The sequence below is a fragment of the Crinia signifera genome, chromosome 1 (genome assembly GCF_055691185.1).
Source record: "Crinia signifera chromosome 1, ASM5569118v1, whole genome shotgun sequence".
NCBI lineage: Eukaryota > Metazoa > Chordata > Amphibia > Anura > Myobatrachidae > Crinia > Crinia signifera.
This window is the reverse complement of record NC_139217.1, coordinates 391,788,342-391,810,530: the sequence shown is the minus strand read 5'-3', so window position 1 is coordinate 391,810,530 and position 22,189 is coordinate 391,788,342. Positions and strand designations below refer to the sequence as shown.

The 22,189-nt window shown below is 40.6% G+C and overlaps 1 protein-coding gene across 4 annotated transcripts in view; it reads left to right on the top strand.

The window, feature by feature from the left end:
* The window catches only part of SNCAIP (synuclein alpha interacting protein), a 226,655-nt gene that overhangs the window by 87,356 nt on the left and 117,110 nt on the right, over positions 1-22,189 (top strand). For all 4 annotated transcript variants that reach the window (XM_083151590.1, XM_083151589.1, XM_083151588.1 and 1 more), the window contains one exon: positions 17,075-17,179. In XM_083151590.1, the coding sequence (XP_083007716.1) occupies positions 17,120-17,179 (60 nt within the window). In that variant the 5' untranslated portion in view covers positions 17,075-17,119. The remainder of the gene's footprint in view (positions 1-17,074; positions 17,180-22,189) is intronic.

Here is a 22,189-nt window from a genome sequence, read left to right as displayed (position 1 = left end):
CACTTTAGGCAGATAGAGTGACGGATTTTACCTGGGGGGCTGCAGCCCATAGGTAAAAAATGCCACTGGTTCTGCTGGAGGTGCAGGATGATGGGAATCAGGTTGGTTTTGCCTTGTAAATGATTGCTGCTTTAAAAAAATGTCCGAGATCGGCTGGCAAATCTGCACCTGTGGCAAACTCGTAAACTACTTTCAATTACACCCCCTGACAAAACGTGTTGACCGTGGCCTCTTCAATCCGACGTGGTGAGTCCATCTGTTGGTCCGATCCAGCTTCTCTCTGGCGAGTGTCTGCCAGTGTGCCGGATCCTGCTCATTGACCGTGGCTTCTTAAGCTTGATCCGTATGTCATCTCCACGCTTTGAGTACCGCTGTGATTGTGCTATGACAAGCTGTTCATTCTAAACCCAAATGTACGTGTTCAGATATATCAAATTAAAATTTTACATTCATGTGTTCACTGGTGCGCTTTTCTTCATTTCTTTTTACTCAATTTCTATTCAATTTCTAAATGAGTTATATATGATTTCTGTTAGTTAATCCCTAAATATACAAGTTATCTCTCAAATGCAAGATTTTTTGAAACACAATATGTTATCTTTTGTATTATTTTGTATGTGCTGGGTAATGGGAAGTAAATCCCATTTCAAGACTACTATTGCAAGACAACTCTCGGCAATGGGACTCTAATGTCATTTTTGCATAGTGCCCTCTAATATGTAAAATCAGCCTTGCCACAAATAACATTAAGCTGAAGAAAACATCACTATAGTGCTTGCTTACCTTAGGAGACCTGAAATGACATTCTTGGAAGTGGTGTGTGCAAAATACTGTTAATGGATACAAAATATGTTTTTCTACAGAATATCTTGGAATGTTGATCTCCTATCTGTAGCTAATACAAGCTTTATTTGAAACAGAATGCTCATTTGCACACAATGGCAGACAAAACACGGCTAGAATACTCCAAGGAATAAACAGAGAAGACAGAGATTAATACTTGTAAATGACATAACCAACTTCCCTTTTAATTATGCATGCAGAACCCTGTGGGGAGCTTTTGAAAAGAGTTGTTTACAAACCTAGCACACTGCCATGATTAATTATTTATCAGTCTTTATTATGTATAACCTGATGTACTGCTTATAGTGTTTATTTTTTATTTTTATTAATAATAATAATAATAATAATAATGATAATAGTAATAATACAGTTCTAAAATATATACAGCACTGTACTTTGCAGGCGTCATGATGCACTAGATCAGTGGTCCCCAACCTGGGGTACTAGTACCCCTGGGGGTACTTTGCAAACCAGTTGGGGGTACTTAATAATAATATTGGTAATGGCGGAAGAAGAAAAAGAAGTCTCCCGATGGTGCAAGAAATCTCCCATCGCCACGGGAGCAAACCATGTTGCATCACTTCCGGTTCCTTCTGCAGCGTCATCAGCATCTCCCTTTTGCCTGACTAGCAATCCATTAGGAGCTATCTACGCTGCCCACAGACATCAGCGATCATCTGCCCTGCACTCACACTGTGTGTAGAAAACAGCAACATTAATCCTACGGGCGTTAGCGGAAACCACGGAGACAGTACACAGCCAGAGGCCAGACACGGAGGGAACCTATTCCTTACTGCACACTAGGGATGTGCACCGGCCACTTTTTGGGTTTTGGGTTCTGATTACCTTGAGGTTTTGAGTTCTAATGGGTTTTCGCAAAACACCTCCTAAGTGTTTTGTGTTTGGATTTCTTGGGTTTTGGGTTCTGATTTTTTTGTTAAAAAAGCATAAAAACGGCTAAAATCGCAGAATTTTGTTTTTTTTTGCTCCTACGCTATATTAACCTCAATAACATTAATTTACACTCATTTCCAGTCTATTCTGAACACCTCACAATATTGTTTTTAGGGCAAAAGGTTGCACCGAGGTAGCTGGATAACTATGCTAAGCCACACAAGTGTGCGGAACAAACACGTGGCTCATGTAAGAGTGACACTGCAGAGGTAGATACGGCAGTATTAGGCAGTGGGCCCCAGACCAGACAGGTAGATACGGCAGTACTAGGCACCAGACAGCTAGATACGGCAGTACTAGGCACCAGACAGTAGATATGACAGTATTAGGCAGTGGGCCCCAGACCAGACAGGTAGATACGGCAGTACTAGGCACCAGACAGTAGATACGAGAGTATTAGGCACAAGACAGGTAGATACGTCAGCAATACTAGTATGTGCACCAGCAGAATTTATAATAATTAATTTTATTATTAGGTACTGCTTGGCAGTGACACTCAGTGGCACACGTCAGTGCACCAGCAGCATGGAATTATTTTTTACAGTCCCACACAGCACAAGTATTATTTTTTTATTAAATTAGATATAGCAGCCTAGTATGTACTAGGTAGGTACACTAGGTAGGCAGAAGCACTGCCAGTGGCAACAGTGGACTGAGTAACTATATAATACTGGCAGATTCAGTGCAGGCAGCACCAGTGGACTATATATATATATATATATATATATATATATATATATATATATAATATAATGAATTAATTATTAATATATAATATAATATTACAGGCACAGCACCAGAGGTAGGTCCCAGCACAAAGGAGACAGTAGTACTACAGGAAGACAGTTAGACTGTTCTCCTAAGCAGAGAGGAGAACAGAGTACACAGCAGCACTGAGGGAGACAGCCCCAGCAAATAAAATAATTAATTACAGCACAGCACACCAGAGGTAGACCGCACAGGGGAGACAGTAGTACTACAAGTACACAGTTAGACTACACAGCATTACTGAGAGACAGCACCAGCGATTGAAAAATATTGCGCTCAAGGTCAAGCTCAAGTTTAAGCCCCAGCAGCAGCACCAACACACCCTCTCCTAACCCACTACTTGACTGGAGTGAAGAAGGCGGGCGCGGCAGCCGCTTTTAAAGCCTCGCAAAATCCGGCGCCGGGAGATGACGTTCTGACCACGCGGAGGGACCCGAGTCAGGCGGGAATCTCCGAGCGCTGCTCGGAATCGGGCTCAGAATGATGACGTCCGTGGGGGCTCGGATCTCCGGAATCCGAGTCTGCACATCTCTACTGCACACTAGTCCTCCGCTACACCTTATTATAAGGATACACATACCGCTCACTTCCACTCCACTCTTAAGTACTGTGGCTATTTCAAACTGGGAGGAGGGGGTACTCATACATGAAAATCCTAATCAAGGGGTACAGGAGAGAAAAAAGGTTGGGAACCGCTGCACTAGATAGTAGAATAATATTAATGCTATTGAAAACTGCATGCACACAACTATGTATGTGTGTATGTATACAGGGCCGCCAAGAGGTATGCCGGGCTCTGGCAAAATGGGGGTGTGTGGCCTAATTGCAGGAGGCGTGGTCACGCCACATGATTAGGTCACGCCCCCAAAATTATTACAGTGAGCGTTACAAAACCCTCTAAATTTGAGGGGGGGTGTTATTATTATACCATCCCTTCAGCAGCAGCAGCAACAGCACATACCTACAGAATGTGCTGTGCTGAGTGCAGGCTCAGCATGAGCTCTCACACTGTCAGTGAGACGCTCATGCTGTAGGTATATGCAGGGCCCCGACATACTGTCTGTGTGCTAACCCCTGATGAAGTCGCTCTAGACGAAATGCGTAGGGTTTCGCATGGATTTGTAACACATCATGTGTCGACTACTATTACAATGAATGAAACGAACAGCTGTTTTTAAGAATTTTTATGTCTTTTAATAAATATTTTTGTTACCACATGTTTATATCAATATATATCTGTTGATTTGATGACGTTTGATATAAAACCTGTAGGTGGTGGTTCATACTAAGCGCTCTCTATTACTGCCAATCATATATATACAGTATATATATATATATATATATACATATATATATATATATATATATATATATATATATATATATATATATATAGTCAAGCTGGTGGGAGGCACTCAAAAAAATTAGCTACCTTCTGTGTTTGTTCATGTGTGAGAAAGAGATGCCGTACAATTTTAATCCATTTATCGCTATAAATCTCCACTTTTGGCCTTACTTGATTTTTCAGTAATAATAATACATTCAATGGCTAAAGATCACAAATAAGCGCACATTTGTCAGGCATACAGTACTCTGTATTTCATAGTCTCTGTAGAATTATTGCTGTCCTAAATGATATTGCATGTTCTGTGAAACGTAATGAGCTGTAAGGGAATATGTACAAATATAGCATTAGCCCTGAGCATTTACATTTTTCGCATAACTGTTTAGCACAGCAAAACAAAAGAATCTGAGATCATAGCTACACAAACTACTATTTGCTCACCACAAGTATAAATTGTTTATAATTGAATGGATTAATCTCTCCCTTTCAGGAAGTATCACAGAACATCCTTGTGGGGGATATGGGAGCTGTAACTCAAACACTTGTAGCATAAAGAAATTCCTATGGGTGCTGGATGACCTCCCTAGAGTCAGGAATCCGATGGTCAGTAGACCGATGTCGGAATCCCAACTGTTAAAAGCCTGACAGTTGGGAACCTGGCTTACAGGAGCTAGTTTGCCTCTTGAGGGTCCACGGCCTCCATAGAGGGAGAAAATTACCTGTGGCATGCGCAGTGTGGTGCTTCTATTTGCTCGCCCCGCTGTCGGAGTAACGGCAGTCGGGATTCTGACGTCTGTCTAATAATCGTTGGAATCCCGACTGTTGAACCCCCATACTACACCCCATAAAACAGTCTTATTAATAACTGAGAAGGGGGTTATTTAGAGTTGATTGGTGATGTGGGAAGTCGCAAACCAATTGATTATTGACTTACTGCACATATATACAGATTGTAGCGCTCAAGCATGAGCCTAAATAATGACAAAAATAGCGAAAGGATCTAGTTGCAATCCCCTGGCGATTTGACTGACAGGAAGACTTCGCTTGGCGGTAGTAACCTGACGTTTCATGGGAGTGTCAGAAAAAACCCTGAGGTAGGGTCCCTCAATCAGCCGGTCTCTGTCGCAGAGTTGTGGAAGGTCAGAATTAATCACATCTGCACAGACTGGGAAAAACATTCCATGGTTTGCAAATTGCGTATGTATGTTCGACAGGATAGCGCAGAACGATATTTTCACAATTCACTCGCAAATTTACACAGGACGGGTTTTCTTTCTCTCTTGGCGGAGGCTAACTACTGCATCTATGCAGATCAGCGATCAGGTTTGAATTAAGCCCAAAGTATTTTCTATATTTCTCAGTACCCATTTTATATAGCTCCTGATATTGAGGTTGAGAAACAGCCATTTCTCTACCATTATCTGGATTATAGCAAGTTGATAAAAATGTAATAGATCTTTATAATCTTACAATACTCTATCCATGTATTTTGCTAGCTGTGCATTTGTGCTGGCTCCTAAGGTTGCAGTGTGGATATTAGAGAATTACGTCTGGTGACCGGGAATGAAGAAAATATATAAGGGGGGCATTGGCATCTCCCAGGGCTCATTACATTTTTATTTGTGATGGCAATGATTTTCCATTTTAAGTAGTTGACTGAAGCTTTGGGAACCATAGAATATTATGTGCCTTGAAGTGTGTATATATATATATATATTTCAAATGAAAACTTTCATCCCATTCCTTCTGACAATGAGCGACTGTTTAGAGGGCTTCTGGATGTCCACTTAGTTCTGTTTTATTCCAGATTTAATATTCCCTTATCCTTATAGCTGATGACTGTTTCTTCTGTTTCCTGACCAATTTAAGTCCTAGTACTTGCTTAATCTGAAATGGAATTAAAGATCCCAAGTACATTCTTCAGGCAGGGTTAGACTTCTCCATTTCAGCCACAAACAGTTCCCCTTCCTTCCTAACAGAAACTTGACCTCTTCTTTTAGTTTTCTTTCCTCAGCAGCTGGCGGCCCCTCAACATCACCTGGATGAGTCATTGGCAAAGTGCTATTATTACGCTTCTTGTGAACTTATGTACTCTCCTCTGTGTCAGTTGGTTTCGCAGTTCACAATGTGATATCCCAGAAGTGTGCTACCTGCGGTTATACAGCCTTTGTAAAAACTACAAGTCCCATCAGTTATTGGTAGAGTTGCCACTTTCTGGTTTGTACACTTTACAAAATAGAAGAGCACACAGTACAGTATGTCAGCATTGCTCAACGCCTGGCTCTTCAGCTGCTGTAGAACCATACGTCATATTATTCCCTGCAGGCATATGTTTGGATTTGTCCACATGGGATTTTGACAATACAGTAAAGATTGTCAACATTGTTAAATGGTTAACAAGAAGCATGTCGACATTCTCAGAATGTTGACAGGTGAAATCCCAACATAAGGCTCCAGGTTGGAAGGGTCAGGGTTAGGCTGCAGTGGTGGGAGAAAGTTAGGCACTGGAGCGAAGGTTAAGGGAAGGGATTTAGTTTAGAGACAGTGGTCAAATACTTAGCTGGAATGCCAGAGGATGGAATATCTGACCCGGAACCAACAGGACCTGAAAGATGCCACTAGGACTAAATGTTAGCATGGTAACATGTCCTCACTGTCTACATGATTGTCAGCATGGTTTGTGTTTACATGATCAACATATAGACATGAGCCCATGTACCCACCCTTTCTAAGTGATTTCTCAGTTGGCACTCCAAACAGAAAGCAACTTGAGGAAACCCTGGAGAAATGTTGTGGTATAGAGATCCACGGGTCTTGAAGCCATGCCTGTAAAGTTCCATAACAGCGTCAGAGTCATGGTTTATCTATGGCTGTTCTAATGTCACCCGCCTCTCCTCTTATCTCACTGCCCATTTTATCAGTGTAAATCGTGAAGCATGGCGTAGAGACAGAATAGTAAACAATTCAGTATAAAACTGCATATACTTTAATATCTGCAGGAATATGCATGATCTGGCCAATTTCGCTGCCAATAATTTTAAAAAGACAAGATGAACCTTTTAAATTATTGGCATTTAAAAGTGTGCTGATAAATTGCTATTATTATATGCGATTATATATTTGGGCCTCAGTGTACTTGTATTCAGGTCATGTGCTGCTTTAAGTGCAATAGAAGCAGGGAACTGCCAAATGCTGTCAACGTAACAGTATAATTGTCCTTACTTGCTATTACATTAAGGATACTGATTCCTAAAGGTTTTGTAGGACACCAGCTCATTGAGACCATTTTGAAGCTGATTCCAAGCTTGAAGTAAAGCAAATAAGTAATTGTGTACCTGGACAAAACATGTTACACTGCAATGGGTTCCGTAATGGGTAGTTACCAGGCGCCCACTGAAGACTGAAGTGCTTCGGAAAATGTGAGATTTTAAGGCAGATTTAGTGCAATGGATTCTTACACATAAGAACCGAACATTAATTTACCTGCAAACAGGTAAGTCATGGTCTATATTACCCAGCGCCCAGCAGGTTGGCACAGTTATACTGCCTCCTGTCTCTCTCCCTGACTGACACACTCAAGCAGGTTGATATAACTCTTAATTAAACAAAGGGTGTGGATATTTCCTGAGCCATGGAAGGTTAACCCTTTCTCCAAATGTGGGGGAGTTGCAACCCGTTACTGGTACATATACATTCATTCTTGCAGCTTAACACTGGACAGCTTTATTTTTACAGTGCAGTTTAGATTTGAGTTTAAACTCACCTCTCTCAGATCTAAGGTTGGGTACACACTGCACAGATAAAGCAGCCAACTGGCTGTCATGCCAGCCAGGTGGCCGAGTAGGTAACCTATACACGCTTACCAGTCGGCACGCTTACCAGTCAGCTTACCTATACACACTTACTGTACCAGTCTGCAGCTCTATATGTCAGTCCAAACATAAAAGCCAGAATGCCGCCCGCTGTACACACAACAAATTCCCCTGTATGCATGAGAACAGGTGCTTTATATGAATAGCCATTAGCAGCTTGCGTGCGGGGCAGAAATCATTTGATGGTCGCCGATCGTATCGTACGGTACAAAAAGTATGTGCTGCACATACTTTACGTACTAGCTGTTCATCGCATCGCATCGTATTGCATGCATAAGGCATGCGATGTGTACTATTTAAGTCCCAAACGGATCCGTTAAAAGGACCGTGTATGGGCAGCTTTAGATCTGCGGCTCCCTTGTGCAGGAAGAGGGCGGGCTGCTGATATCTGGTGATGTCAGCTGCCTGCCTCCAGCACCCGCGTCACTGGCAAATTACCATGGAGAACGCCTAGCATTTTCATGGGAACGCCCATAAAACACTGGGTGTTCCCATCGGCACGGTGAATAATCAATTTGATGCGTCCGCTAGCACAAAGATGCTGTACATGCGCATAAATGCTTATACACATGCGCTGTAGCTAAACATCACTCCCTTGTGCGAGCGTGCAGGGTAGTGTGCAAATTAGAATGACCTCCCATGTGTATAGCATAGTATCCCTTGTACTAACTCATTGATGATATAACATTTACAATATTAAAAACGTTGAATATTGAAACAAAAAGGATCAACGTTGAAAAATCATATCTGATTCTTTGTATCATCTGTCTTATTTCTAGTGCCTTTTTATACAGAGACATAGATGTTTGTGATGGGTGTGGAAAGTCATTTTCAAAGGAAATATATTTAGCAATTGCAAATGAATAGAATTCTAGATATGAGTACAGCCAGCCTGGGGCCAGTTCTGGATGGTACAATAGCATAGAGAAATATCTGACTAGCACTTGACGGACGGTTCTCATGGGACACACAGCTAAGATTACCAGCAGCTCTTAAATCTCCATGTCAATTTCTAAATCTGGATATATGGTACAGTATGTACTTGTTTCTCATATACTATATGCCTGTTTTCTATACAGCTAGAACAGTAGTTTGTCAATGGTTATGTATTTCTGGGTTCTAAGGATGTAACGTTATGAATATATTGTACTTATTGCTGAAAATAGACTTATTCTGCAGTAAAGTACTACAGAAGCAGCAGATAGGGCACAGAATGTGTTGTTATCATAAGATTAGTGTACATTAGATTAAGGGGAAGTAGACCAGACAGGCGGCATTTCAGTGCTTTTTATCTGGCTCTTTCCTTATTTCGACCAACTGGCTTTTCCATCATAAAATAATTGAGGATTAGTCTGGCATAGTAATATAATACTAGCAAATACGGTCATCTCTTAGGGCACCATGACCACGGTGTGAGAGAACAGTGAATTATACAAATACCATTTTTTCATCACCCACATAATTATCATAGGAATGAAATGTTGATATACAGTAAGTCAATTTCTATTTAATTGTTGTTTAATTTTACAGTTCTGCCAGTTATAATAATATAACTTGAAATATTGAAGCAATGCAGAGGAATGTCCTATGTGGTATTGCTGTATTACACTGTGAATGTGTAAATATAGGTGACTTACGGTGTGTACTTTTAAGCCATGTTGAGTATAAATTGGTACTGGCAGTGTTTCACCTCCGATGTGAGGAGAGAGTGGCACGGTGGTTAGCAGTCATACTGTACTTCACAGAACTGATTCCCACTAAGATCCCATGTACAGTACTGTATGTGACGTTTACTTTTTATCTTTTTGTTGCATGGATTTCAAATACATACTTTCCAACTGTGCTGGTTTTTGGTGACTATCCCAAAGCAATCCCATAGGTGGGTTGTAATGAAAGTGCAGGAGAGAGCCAGGGGCAGCCCAGCATCTCTGAGAGTTAATTATGCCCCCACAGTGATGAACATATTGAGTCACAAGGCCATGCCCCTTCCCCCAGTGATCACAACCCTTTTTAGAAGTCCCTATATTGAAATATTACTATTACTGGAGGCTGTCCTTGTGTTTCCCTCCTATGCTTCTATAGATTGTAAGCTTGCAGCAGGGAACTCCTACCTCCAAGTCTGTCTGTTGTTACCCAGTTTGTTTTATCTTTGTTCTATCAACCAGTGCGTGCAGTGGCGTAACTTTGTCCCAGTTGCCCGGAGGCAAGATGGATATTGGTGCGCCGCCCCCCCCCCACACACACACACACACAACGTTATTCAAAATATATATAGCCTGTTATGAAATATATATTATATACTGTCTGTATATACAAAAAGAGAGGGAGAACACATATATATTTCAGAACTCAGCCACAGAAGAGATTTTGATGGCTTTCAATAAATGGATTTAAACTGGCAGTTGTAGGAGAGATGCCCCCTTGAGGGCAGGAGCCCGGCGGCAGGTGACTCCATTGCCTCCCAGAGTTCTGCCTCTGAGTGCGTGTGACCACCCACTGCGAATGGGTGGCAGCCAGGCCACCATTCGCAAGGTTGGGTTCGGTATACTTAATAAACCAGAATAACTTCCCTAGTGTGTTTGTATCTGTGGTAATAAATTTAGGGTGAAAAATAAAGTGGAGAGAAATACCAACCAACAGCTTCTAACTATTATTTTTTAGGTTCTGTTCCAAAAACTTCATGAGCTAATTGTCTGTTACTTTATCTCTCTCAGCATTATCTCTCTCCAAGCCTTGATTAATCTTTCCTCAGATGCCAGTCGTTCAAAGATGAATATTAACGTATCTTAGAATAGCAACTGGGCATGCCCAAAATGGCTGCCTCACCCTCTGCAAATATTTAAAGTGCTTCGAATCCTATTGGAAGTATAACTAAATACTCAAAAAACAATGCATATTACTTGTAACACTGTGATGGCATGGGTCAGTATAGGTCATGTCTGTTCTACATTGGTTCTTCATTCTATATCCAATTTTAGCATTAGCATTGGTGAGTGCTCTTATTCTGTAAATTGAACAGTTGCATATTTATATTTAGTGTAAAATGTGGTATATTTATTGCACAACATAGATGCAGTCCCCTCACTGAGCCTCATTAGTACATAGCTGCAGTCACCAATCATCTGTCACACATCAGCTGCTGTCCACACGGATGCCTCCTGACGTGACATGTCACATGTCATAAAGCTCACCTCTCTGTTGTAAATGCTGAAATGAAACATCCCATCGCTAATTCATGAAGATCTCAGCTACGTTCACCTCATAGCTGTCAAACTCAGAGTGCACGTTCTCAGAAACCATGTGTGCAGGCTGTCTTCCACATTACATAGGAAGTGTGCCCAGCTGCTGAAGCTTATTCCCATAGTCTTACATTTGCCCAAGCACGGAAACAATGCTGCGTCCAGTTTCTGTATTTCTACTCTATCCATGATATATCCATTACACTCATCCACTGAGAGTATTTCATGACTACACTGGATCGGAGAATGCAAACTGATCTTTTTGTTGAATCGGTACATCTGCAACTTTGAGTTAATGAACTGTTTTAATATATTGCTTGTGACATATTGACGAGCTTGATATGAGCTATGGCTTCCTTGTGATTTGGCTCATTGCAACTGTTGTTTGGACAAGACGTTTTTTTTTGCTTGGAACACATGTAAACGGAGCGGCTGACTACACAGAGACTTCTGGGAAACTTCCACCAAATGGTGTGTTTCTGTTCCATTCAGAAGCCAAGTAATCTCAGTGTTGTGAGGTTTATGTTATTGCTATGTATTCTTTATTTAGCATTCTTGCGCATAATTAGAGCAACAAAAAATCCAAATATAGTACTCCGATAACCCAGGTACAAAAAAGACATACTAAGGCAATAGAACATAAACAAATATAAACCACATTGGTTCGGGGGTGTATTTTAAGCATTAGAAACAGAAATGAGAAGTTACCAAAACCAACCAATCATCTTCTGTATTTCCATATACTATGTTAGATAAATAACAGTTAGCAGCTGATTTGAGTTTTGTTTTTTTTGGCAACTTGTACACTTTATCACTATCTCTTTTCAAGTCTTGACACATCTCTCGCTAGGGGTCAAATGTATTAAGCATTACCAAGTGATAAAGTATCAGCCAATCAGCTCATAACTGTCATTTCTCAAACCTAGCCTGTAACGTGGCAGTTAGGGTCTGATTGGCTGGCACCTTATGACTCTTTATCATTTTTGTAGTGTATCAGATTATTCCATTATAGCCTTGTTTAGTGTGTGGTAAATTACAGGTACCTGTTCTTGGAGAACACATGGGATCCGTGATAAGTTCCCAAACCCATGTGTTTTAAAACAGGTGCTCTTTACGGACTATGCTTCAGGTGCCTAAAGCACCCAAAGCATAATCCTGCCAACTGCGGCTTATCAGGGCTAATTGGATACCCCCGGTCAAATCCATTAATTGTGAATTATTGTAGCTATTAGCTGCGATAATTCACAATTAATTGTGTATTGTGTATATTTTATCTTCCTAGCACATGTACCAATAATCAACATTACATAAAGAAGGAATTTACAATCAAATTACATTGTAAGCACATTATAAGTGCACATACTTTAAATCAAATGATATTGCTATCATTACAAATATTACAATAATCAACATTATACACATGCACAGTTATTCCAAAGTAAATGACATCATCTCTATGGTGTACAAACGCAATGACATTATGGCCACAAACAAAATGAATGCAGAATAAGATCCAGTCTGGAGAAGAGTTCCTAAAATTGGAGGGGTTACATAACATTGGCAATAAGTCCCCATTGCCTAATAATAAATACGCCCATACTCTATGATGGTGGCTGCTGACACCCCGCCAGCAACTTAAAAATACCCCTGCTAATTGCAGTGATTGAAGACACCTTGATAAAGCTGGCGTAGCCCGGTGAAACGCGTTGGGGGTACTGTGCTGTTACTGATCTGGGGAGACATCTGAATTTACACCTGCTCACTACTCTGACCACCGGATCCCCAAAATTTGGAAGTCATCTGCTCATCTCCCTGTCCATTGGACACAATTGACCATGAGGTTGTAGGTCAGGCTTACAACAAACAGCCACTCCCTCAATTGGTACACAAGAGTATTTATTGCCGCACAATTTGGACTCCATCTACTTTCTGGGACTATAATAGTGTGGACAGTGCAGGACACATTGATACCCCCATTTGGACTCATCTCCCCACATGAGATCTGGCTATATAGCCAATTTATTGATACAATCCTTTTTTATTGTTGTGTGTTTTTATGTCATTGTTCAATTTTTTATATGTATATTTTTGTTATTTGCAGTTAGGTGCGTTCTAAATATTTAAAGATTGTCAACCTTTATCATTAAAATACATACATTTTGGTATTTACTCATCATTAAATAAGAGCGCTGCTAATTCTTTGTGTACAAACTTGCAGTGATTGAAACCTCCTGGTACACATGCAATGTGCAAGCTTCATGGGAAAAAAATAAAAAGTTTGAAAATGATTGTAAGCTTGTGATAAGAGCCTTCTACCATTTATCCGTCTGTAACTACCAAGTTTGTTATATCCCTATATCTAACGGAACCTGCTGCACTGTATCAGAAATGGCTAATAAATAATAAATGAATTAATTGAAAAAATATATAATTAATAAAAATATTTTAATATTATTCTCATCTGTTAAAAATGCAAAATTCATATATATATATATTCTGTTAAATAGAATGCACCTGAGCAAGGTAAAGAAACTTACTAATGGTTTACCCTGGTGCCGGTTCTTGGATAAGTAGCAGAGACATGAGGAAATAACCTAACCTTGGGCCTTATTCTAGTTCACTCTTTCTGACAAAATCCTTCTTAGATGGACAAAACCATGTGCACTGCAGGTGGGGCAGATGTAACTTGTGCAGAGAGAATTAGATTTGGGGGAGTTATTTTGTTTCTGTGCAGGGAAAATACTGGCTGCTTTATTTTTACACTGCAATATAGATCTTACTTTGAAGTAAAACCCCACCCAAATCTAATTCTCTCTGCACAAGTTACATCTGCCCCCCTGCAGTGCACATGGTTTTGTCCATCTAAGAAGGATTTTGTCAGAAAGAGTGAACTAGAATAAGGCCCCTTGTGTGACTATGAATGAGAAATTGTCATTGCTTTCAGCTCTGTGTTCAAATTCAAATCAATATAATGCTTGACTTGGATGTAAAACTCAGATTTTCCAGGGTAAACTGAATCTGGATGGCTCATCTATAATTATTATAAATATTATTATTATTATTATTATTATTATATTGATTCATAGCAATTTAAATGAGCTTTGTGAATACTACAGTATATGCACTTGAAAACACACATTTCATTAACACGTGATTGCAGTCTACACAGTGGAAGCAGCAATTGTCAGCTGAATCAATAACCATTAATGAACAAGTAGGGGATCAGGTTTCAGTGATGTTGTCACTAGTCCCTTGTACATTTATAGGCTGTACTGTATATCACTCCCATCAGAGCAAACTTGCCTACTTTTGAAGGTTCCAGGGAGATTATAGTTGGTAGTAGAATTTTGCAAAGCGCTCCATTGAGGGAGCGTGTCCTGCTCCTCCCAAAGGGCGTGTCTAGATCCATATATGGAGAGATTGTGAAAAATAGATGGTGAACGTGTCCTAGAAGCATGGGTGTGTACTGCTACATCTGAGAGGAATCTTGTAAAATGACTTGTATCCAAATGTAGATGAGCCCCAAAGCAGTTAGTAAGAGCTACTATACTTGGTAAAGAATAGTCACTGATACGTGTGAGGAATTGTTCATCTATTGTGTTTTACGCATGGTTCTATATAGATGGCCACAAGACATGCATGTAGCCATAGGGATCAATGTGTTTTTATCACCAATGCTGGGAAATGGCGCTGATGATTCAATGTAAATGTATCAATCTCTCATTCCTTTTTTCCAAAAATGTAACAGCTACATAATATGGGCTAGGTGACATGAGGGAGATTTCTAGACTAACCAGGGAGAGAGGGAGATTGCTGCTCTTTCAGGGAGTCTCCTGCAGAATGCAGGAGGGTCGGCAACTGTGCATCAGAGTAGACACAATGTCGGTGAAGGTGATGGTGCTTACTGCATAGTCATGCTTCCTGCACCTGCCCATTGCAACATCCCATGTGAAATAGAACTCCCATCTTAGTAAATTTCCTCTATTGTGTTTGTATGTCATACTTATGTGCAATTATGTGGTTACGCAGACATTTTGCTTCAGTTTATCCACATATTTTATTATTGGCAGCCACCAGCACTGGTTTTGTTTATTAAATGGACCATACATAATTTGAATTGGTCGTGGACCACCAATCCAAGGCACCCAAGGGTGCTACGGCACAAAATTTGGGAGCCTCTTGCATAGATAAAATATTTTCTTGTTTTGGTGGTAGGAAACCTATTTGACCACTTATCCATCTGCCAAAAACATTATAGATGTCTTACATTTTATTTATTTTCATAGTATTTGGGAGATTTGGGTATGGGCAGATTAATGTGTCTGTTCACCAATAAAGATATCGCCTATGGAGCACTGTACATTTGGGTATTGCACAGGCAGGATGATTGTTCAGATGAGCAGTGATTTAAAATGATCTGCACGAGAATGCCGTCTAGATCCCTATGGAACTCGTGTGTGTCAGCATTGTTGCTCTGAGTAAACTTTCAATGCAGTCTACACAATTTTAGTCCATTAATCTGTACCAAAAATAGTAACAAAACTACGAATGGAGTCCATAAGTTCATAGACAATATAGAGAGTAATTAAAAAAAATCTGTCACAACTCACAACTATGCTTTAAGGGAGGAAGTCTTAATTGATGTAATAAAGAAATCACTAATCGGTAAACCTGCACGTTCCCTTATCCTGCTCCGTGGAGATGTTGAGCTTGGAGCTCTATTCGTTATTGTTGGGAGGACCATTGAGCTTCTATGGTATCCACACAATGGTAAAATGGGGAGGAGGAAAGTTCCCATCGTTTTCAGTTATTAAACATGTGTGACTGCCATCCCATCCCAATGTGTTGTGCTTGTGTAGACCCAAACCTTCAACATTAAAAACAATTATCCATTGATCTTTAACCTTCTGATGGCCATTCCTATTGCATTTGTTCTGCGTGACACTGTGGAGGGGGTCTGGAGGTTATGAAGAGTTGGGTTGGTCTGTTCCAGTATTTTTCCCCTCCTGTATGCAGGTATATATTTATAGTCCAAATTCTGTCACTGGGTATAAATGTGCTCTAACAGGTTCAATATATTATATTTTAGTAGTATAAATATGAAGATGCCTTGGAGAGTGACAAAGCAGAAAAAGAAAAAGTATCAGCCAACGGGCTCCTGTAATTTTCAAGCACAGCCTGTAACATTTCAGTTAAGAGCTGATTGGCTGGTGCTTTATCTCTCTCCAAGCCTTAGTACATCTCCCCCTAAATTCCATAAATCCATAAAGAATTATCAACAGACAATTGTTCTTTTGCTCTTTATGTTTAATTTTAGTAGCCCCATACACACTAGGCGGCACTGCCAATGCCAATATAGGCGGCGCCAGGGGCTCAGGGGAGGGTGCTGTGCATACACACTTGCTAATGCCAGCTCCAAGGAGGGCTTTATGAAAGATATCTTTTACTTTATCTTCTAGTGTGTATGGGGCTTTAGTCATCTCTGTAGGACTTAAGCGACATACAAATGAGTCCCCACCAATGCCTATCATGACGGCAACGAGGTGCCAGCATCGGCAAATGCATACACACTTGCCGATGCTGGGGGAGCGACGGTCATACTGCGGCTGCAGCATGATCGTCGTTAACGAGCACTCGCTCATTCGGACATGTTCGGACAAAGGAGGTGGTCAATAACGACTCACAGGAGTGCATATTGTTAACGATATGTTGTGTACACACTAGGTATTGTTCTCAATATATATGGGGCTTTACATAGAAACGAGATGAGATTCTTACTTACAAATGTAAGAGCTTCCTAACAAGTCGTTCATCGGGGTTAACAACATTTGAGCTGTGTTATGCTCAATTAAGTAGCACTTGAATTTGTTTTTAACAACCATAGAAAAACTGTTTGGCTTGCACACAAACATTGATCCTTCTTCTCGCTTTCATGCTACTGTTAACACTCAGCAAGGGGTGAAAATGACGCTGTTATTATTACTAGGCAGCCAGTTTCAGCACTGAGCATTTATAAAGTACGGCTCCTCTTCAATTCTTCCTTTCTCTTCTAGGTCCAAACAACTCTCCTGTCTACAGCTAAAAATGAGCATTGAAGAATGATGGAAGCTCCAGAGTACCTCGATTTGGATGAGATTGATTTCAGTGATGATATATCTGTAAGTTCATAGACTAATAGCAAGTGTTAAGCTTGCATGTTATATTATTACAATGCATGAAGTTTAACCCCTAATAAGTATTAGTGGACTGCAGTATGATAAAGCTGATATTGGATTTAAGTCATGTCACAAGACTGCAATGTTTACATTTCTAGTACTTAAGGAAGCAATCTTTGGGGCAGATGTATGAAGCAGTGATAAGGCAGGAGATTGGCCAGTGATAAAGTACCAGGAACTTTATCACTTCTCCTCCCTTATGACTGCTTCATACAACTACCCCACTGTTCTGTGTTTTTTTTTTAACGTAAGCCCCACTAGACCAGAAAGTAAAAGATAATGCCCAGAAGATCCCTTCTCAGTGAAATTTTTAACTTTCTCATTTAGTGTATAGACCAGGGCTGGGCAACACCGGCCCTCCAGATGTTGATGAACTACACATCCCAGCATGCCTTGCATCAGTTTCAGCATGGCCACATAGCAAAACTAATGCAAAGCATCCTGGGATGTGTAGTTCATTAACATCTGGAGGGCCGGTGTTGCCCAGCCCTGGTATAGACTCAACATCATTAATAATTTGCACCCTCACAGTACAGATGAGGGAGAACCTCATTACTGGTGCCTCCTGCTGCCCCCACCCTCCGCCGCATCAGTCGCTCCCCCCTTGCCAGCATCAGAAAGTGTAAAGGCAATATGTTATACAGAAATGGTATGCCCATATATTAGTACTGTGCAGCAGATACATGCTTTAGAGATCAACACATTTCGTTCTCTCATAGAACTTTTTTGTCGTGGAACATGGATATAATTTCTAAGTTTCTTTTTTTTCTCCTTTTTGTTGTAGCTATATTTGGCAGACAAGGGATTGCCTATATCTGGCTAACCGCAACATTGGTTAAACTTTTTCCTTTTTATTATATAGGTATTTTACACATTTTTATAATGTTAGTACCTTTGCCTCCTGTACATATTAGAGAACAAAGACAGCAAGGAACAGCTGCTTTCTTTTCGTCATTATGCCTTAATACATTGCTAAACATATATTCCCACAGCTAATCTTATTTTATACAGTTTTAGGACTTTAATTCTTGCTGATTACTATTAAAACAAATCCTGACCGGCTATTCACCCCAAGTACAGACTTTTGGAAAATATCATCACATTGTATAGAATGTGTCTGCCACACATCACCGATATTCCGCTGTTATTCCAGTGTAAACATACAGGCCGGCTTACCTGCTCCATCATTCCTAAATGATTTTATTGGTGCTTTCTTGAAATGAGGTCATGATGTAGCTAACCAGAATCTCGCCTAGACAGAAAACTCCTCCTGATCCAGGATGTCTAAGTGGTTTTGGACATGGAACTAATTATTTTGTCATATCCTGAATTCAGCCTGCGCAGACACACTGCAACATATACTGTAGGCAACATCTATGAATTCGGAATTTAGCTACATGAATAAAGAACATTTTTATTAACATAGAAGAGGATAAATATTGCTTGTTATTTTGGAATCATGTGGAAAGTAAACATTTAGGGCAGGCATGTCCAAAGTATGATCCTCCAGCTGTTGTGAAACTACACATCCCAGCATGCCTTGCCACAGTTTTAGCATTCCCTAATAGCAAAACTGTGGCAAGGCATGATGGGACTTGTAGTTTCCCAAACAGCTGGAGGGCCATAGGTTGGACATGCCTGATTTAGGGTTCTGACCCAATCGGTTGGGCCCAAATTCCTCCCCATTTCCAATTGTATGGGTCTGTGCACATGCATGGGTGAATATACCCATGTGCAGACCCCCTGCAAGTATTTCACTTGCCGTCACGTTCACATGGACAGGGGAGGTAAGGTGGCGGGCGAGGGCCAGCAGCTGAGGAATGCCCAGCATTTTGTGGGTGTCCCCATGAATACGCTGGGCGTTTCCCTGGGAACACAGGCGGGTTGATGCCTGCTCAGGGTGGGTGGTGGGTTTTGCACCTTTTCGGCCTTCTCCATCGGAAAAAATGAGAAAGGAGAAAAAATCATTCAATGGTCGGCAACCATTGAATGATTTTTTTACTCGTGTGGCCGCATGCAAGGGGACGTGTAAGCGTATGTTCAGTATGGCGGGCGCTCGGTTGGGCAGTGGGCGGCATATGTAGGATAGCAAAATCTGCCTGAATCGCCCTTAGTTTGGTTACATTGGTTACAGTGTGGTTGCGACTGACATGTATAATATAGCCTACAATAAGGAATGGTTAATGTAACAAACCATGTAGTAGGGCAGATCTCTTACATCCTTTTACTGTACGGTTTATAGCTCTAGGGTCTTTAGATAGTCAATAAGTTGACCTCCAACAGGTCCACATTGAATAGGGTGACAGGGTCAAAATGTCAATAATAAAAAGGTAGACACGTGAAAAGGTCGACATAAGTTTTTCACAATTTTATATTTTTCATATGTAGCCATCCACCTGGACTGCAATTGAGAATGGTAAAGTTTGCAGAGAAAAGCGAGGCACCAGGCCTGAAGCATGGCGAGCGAAGAGAGCCATCCACGGGTACACATTACGCATTACACTAATTGGGGGTCCATGTCGACAGTTGTTGACATTGACATAAATTTTTTGAAAAACTCATAGATTTCATGTGTCTACCTTTTTCATGTCGACCTTTTGATCCTGTCAAGTTTTCACATGTCAACATTTCTGGCGTCGACCTTTAACCCTGTTGACCTATTGCATATCAACCTTTTGGGGTTGCCCTATTGACTGTCTATCTAGACACTGTCTACCTAATAATCTATGCCCGTGTATTGTAGTTGATTCATAGACAGTTATGTCAAATCAGTTTTAAAGGCACCCTACTGCCTTCCTGTTGTGGTGTACAATTCTAGGCTTTTGATCCTTGCTAGCGGCAGTTTCTTTGGTAGAGCAACCTTCAGGATTTGGTCACTTCCTAAGAGAAGTGAGTGGTAGATGGGTTTGATGCAGGAAACACATAGGGCCTTATTTTGGTACATTCTTTCTGACAAAATCCTTCTTAGATGGACAAAACCATGTGCACTGCAGGGGGGGCAGATGTAACATGTGCAGAGAGAATTAGATTTGGGTGAGTAATTTTGTTTCTGTGCAGGGAAAATACTGACTGCTTTATTTTTACACTGCAAAATAAAGCTCACTTTGAAGTAAAACCCCACCCAAATCTAATTCTCTCTGCACAAGTAACACCTGCCCCACCTGCAGTGCACATGGTTTTGCCCATCTAAGAAGGATTTTGTCAGAAAGAATGAACCAAAATAAGGCCCATAATTCTAGCCCACCCTCTGCTGAACAATACCATACAATGCATTAGTATACAGCAGGGGAAGGGGCCACAGTGACTCAGTTTGCAATGAGGCATCCGTGCACTTCTAACATTAGCCTCCCCTCTAACAAATCCCGGGGAACTCTGGTAAAAAGCAGGCAAGTAATAACCAAAGGACGGCGTAGGACATATGTGAGACAAGCTTTTAAAGATGTAACTTTGAAAATCCATGTTAAATTATAAACGCGGCATTAGTAGCCCTTTCTGTTGGCAGAAAGTTCGGACTCTATTTTGATTAATATTTTGGAGGAAAAGGAAATGATTCATCACAGCTGCAGTAGACTGGAAGGAAAATCCCGAAAGGTGCATTTTAAATGTATACGGTTCATATAAAAACTTTAATGATTGGGTTGGTTATACTTTAAATGATCTGATTAGTTTCTCAATTGTTGCAGATTTCTGACAGTTGTCTCGGGCATAATATACTCAGTAAATCATATCAACTCTAAAAGTGGTTTTATCATGGTGACTGTGCTATGATTTTCATTCGTTAAGAGTGCCATAAAAGTATTGCTGTAATGTCTTAAAAGCAATGTATAAATCTGTTCCAAAGAAGTCAATTTGATGTACTTAATGCAAGTGTGTAACATCCCTGATGTGTATTATAGGTCGGCGTGAACTGAAGGGCTCCTAGACTTTATTACACGAGAGGGTTTTTTTTTTTTTTTGTGGCGTATTGACCTTAAATACGAAATGCTTCCCACAAAAATGTAGGCAGGAAAGCTGTTTTCTAAAGCACTGAATGGCTTCCTCTTTCCTTCAATTGACACATCACTTTCTACGACTTCCTTTCAAACTACATTGTGGCTATTGTTCTCGGTGAGAAGGTTGGTTTAGTGCATAGAAGGCTAAATCTGTAGAGTGATGTGTTCTGCTCTGCAACATTACTCAAGATGGGGAAAGACACTTTGTAAAATAAAGTTAGTACCTCTATAACATTCTCACATAATCCTAGCTTTCGTTTCTCTCTCATTATAATAGCACTCTTGGACCTGTTAACAATCAGATTTCTACAAGGGAAGGGAATGTTTTTAGCATATGGCACAATGCATGTGCTGAAACTGTTAACCCTCTTTGTCCACGAAAAAAAAAATACACCTTTCAATACTTCAGCAAGAACTTGTTGAATTATTAGACACCGAGGTACCATTTCCTGAAGCCTTTTCCACACAAATGTACATCTGGAGAAGAATGGGTCAACGCTACCAGGAAGAAAAAGGGTCAGTCGTACACATGAAATACAGACACAACCATTTGTTTACAGAAAATGGGAAATTCTGAGGAAACAAAGGCAGAACACACTCTGTGGAAACATTGGGGGTTATGCTGGTTGATTCGCAAGGCTGCAAATTCGCAGCCTTGCGAGTCCACCGAACCCCACCTTGCGAATGGTTGGCTGGTGCCACCCATTTGCAAGCACGATTTGCACGCAGGGCATGCAAATGGATGTTACACAGTAACATCCATGTGCAGGCCAGGGGGAACCTCACACATCTTTCGATGATCGCCGACCATCGAAATATGTGGAAGGTGCATGCATATATAGGGTTGCTCTGAGCAACCGTGTTGTTAATTAAAACCATGTTATAAAGCAACCTTAAATTACAGATGGATCTGCTTCATTTTACATTGTATCTACTTCTCTTATCTACTTTTGTGGCTTTT